Raw genomic sequence first — 2,500 nt, forward strand, 5'->3', positions numbered from 1 at the left:
TGGGTGGGTGTAGGTGACTGCTTAATCACTGCCGACTAAAACATGTGTGTCAATCATCAACAGTCATATCTGACCAATTAATGTGTCTGTTAAATATGTGTCCGTATGTAAATTTATTGTGAATTAAGAACTTCAATAAAGGACTTTAAGATGTATTCTTAGCTGTGTAGAGGACTCTGTGTGTGTGAGAGGATCTTCATTTGCCTCTTCGCTTTGACACACACTCCGCCTGCGTTGCTCTGGCCGAGATGGTGGTCAGTCAGGATCTGAATCAAGATCCCCTGCGGCTTCTGTCTCTCAGGAGGGAAACGTGTCTTACTGTAAAACTGTCTGTCAGCACGGCTACACCAGCCAACACCTCCGTGCGGTTTCCCAGAAAACGCAGTGGGAGTGTGTCTGTGTTCGGGATTGTCCAAAGTGTGTGTGTCTGTCTGTGTGTGTGTCTGTGTGAGTATGTGTTAGATTATGTGTGTGTGTGTGTGTGTGTGTGTGTGTGTGGCTTAGCCAGAGCAGGAAATACCTCTCAGGATTGTTGTGTTCCCAAGTCTACTGAACCCTCACTGGGCTCCTAAACAGTACTTTTGTTTTGCCAGAGTCTCACACTGTCACACACACACACACACACACACACACACACTCACACTCACACTCACACTCACACTTACACTCACACTCACACTCACACTCACTCACTCCTCTCCTCTCTGTCCCTCAGCTTTCAGAAGGACCTGTGTATTGAGGACTCTGCTGACCTCATCCAGAACAGTAAGGACATCAATGTCAATCTCTTGCCCGTTCTTCCCAAAGGTGAGTGTATCCACAGTTCCCCTTACTGTAGCACATGCAACCATATGCACACTGCACACACACACACACACACACCAGGATGCAGACAATCTGCTTCAGACACACACACACACACACACACGTATGTAAGTAGATGAATATGCATATGATTTGTGTGTGTGTGTGTGCATGAATATGATTGGTGCGTGTGTGTGCGTGCATGTGTGTGCGTGTGTGAGGACACTGATCAGGGGGAGGATTGACAGGTTGGGAGGTACTTACCCCTGATTAATGTGACACCGGCCGCCACCATCTTAGTTTGTCAGAGTCTTCTGAGTGCGTGCGTGTGGGTGTGTGTGTGCATGCATGTGGCTTTCCTCGAGTGTGTGTCCACGCTGTGTGTATTTTTAGCTCTTGGGTGGGTGGGGTGGGGGGGGGGGGGGGGGGGGGGCACCTGTTCTGTTTTGTTTTGTTTTGTGGCCTGCCCACTCTTAAGTGGACCCTGAATGTGTGAGTGTGTGTTTCCCACAAGGAAACACAGCATTCCTTAGCCGGTGTGGAGGTGTGTGTGTGTGTGGAAGTTGAGTGGATCATGGGCGAACAGGATATATGTGACTACTCCCAGGAGCAGAAGCCGTCAGGTAAGACCTTCTGGAACGTACTGGCCATCCCTGTCTATAGATAGGCACTCTCTTTTGATGTGTGGTTAAAGGAACCAGAGCTTGCGTCGCCTGCTTCCTGTATGCTCCCAGTCAATGATTAGATAAGCGCTGCCGTCACTTTAAGCAGCAGTTTGTTTACAGATTAGTAGCCCCAGCGACAGAGTGCTCGTTAGCTTCTTCAGGCTGCTCCTTGGTGCGTGTGAAACGAGTTCATAGCGGACCGGTCCCGGACCCCGACCGGCAGTCTGCAGCTTCCTGCTGGACGCTGCTTTGAGCTGACGCCGGTCGGCCCCCAGGGTGTCAGGGCTTCTAGGGGATGTGTGTGTATGGGGCTGGGGGTGGGGGTGGGGGTGGGGCAGTTAGAGGCTCCAGATGGGCAGCCTGGTCAGACGGGGGCAGTGGAGTGCGCGAGGGCAGGAGGGAGCGGTCAGGAGGCCCTGGCCAGAAGGGGGTGGAGGTATTTTAGGGCAGGGCGACTGAAGGGCGTTCAGAAGGATTTAAGCGCTAATAATGTTTGACAGGTCAGAGGCTCAGCACAGCTATACAGCAGAGTGGCTCTTCAGTGGCCTCCTGCCATAGGGTTTGGCCCATTCTGTCATGGTGTGTGAGTGTGTGTGAGTGAGTGAGTGCGTGAGTGAGTGAGTGAGTGAGAATCTGTGGCCTTGTGTTCTCTCTAAATGTTCTGTATGTTTGGATATATGCATGGGTATTCTTGTGTTCTATCTATATCTTCTGTATGTATGGATATATGCATGTGTATTCTTGCGCATACATGATGGCCATTAATCATTGGTGATTAACAAGCCTAGGAGGGTGCAGAATGCCTTTGGCTGAAGCCACATTATTACCGCAAAACACACACACACACACACACACACACACACACACACACACACACACACACACAGAGATGTGCATAGACTCTGCTCTGCATTAAATGCAAACACATGTGCACAGCACAGCACTCACAATCCCACTGACAGGCAAGGACAAAAATATACTGCAGCAAAACACTCACAGGTTTGGAAGACAGGAGTCTCTCACACACACAC

At 50.3% G+C, this 2,500-nt stretch overlaps 1 protein-coding gene across 1 annotated transcript in view; it reads left to right on the forward strand.

Moving 5' to 3' along the window:
- svila (supervillin a) overlaps positions 1-2,500 on the forward strand; it is a 52,050-nt gene that overhangs the window by 3,085 nt on the left and 46,465 nt on the right. Inside the window, 1 exon segment of the mRNA XM_042068866.1 lies at positions 716-807. Coding sequence (XP_041924800.1) covers positions 716-807 — 92 coding nt within the window.

The sequence above is a fragment of the Alosa sapidissima genome, chromosome 17 (genome assembly GCF_018492685.1).
Source record: "Alosa sapidissima isolate fAloSap1 chromosome 17, fAloSap1.pri, whole genome shotgun sequence".
Classification (NCBI taxonomy): Eukaryota; Metazoa; Chordata; class Actinopteri; order Clupeiformes; family Clupeidae; genus Alosa; species Alosa sapidissima.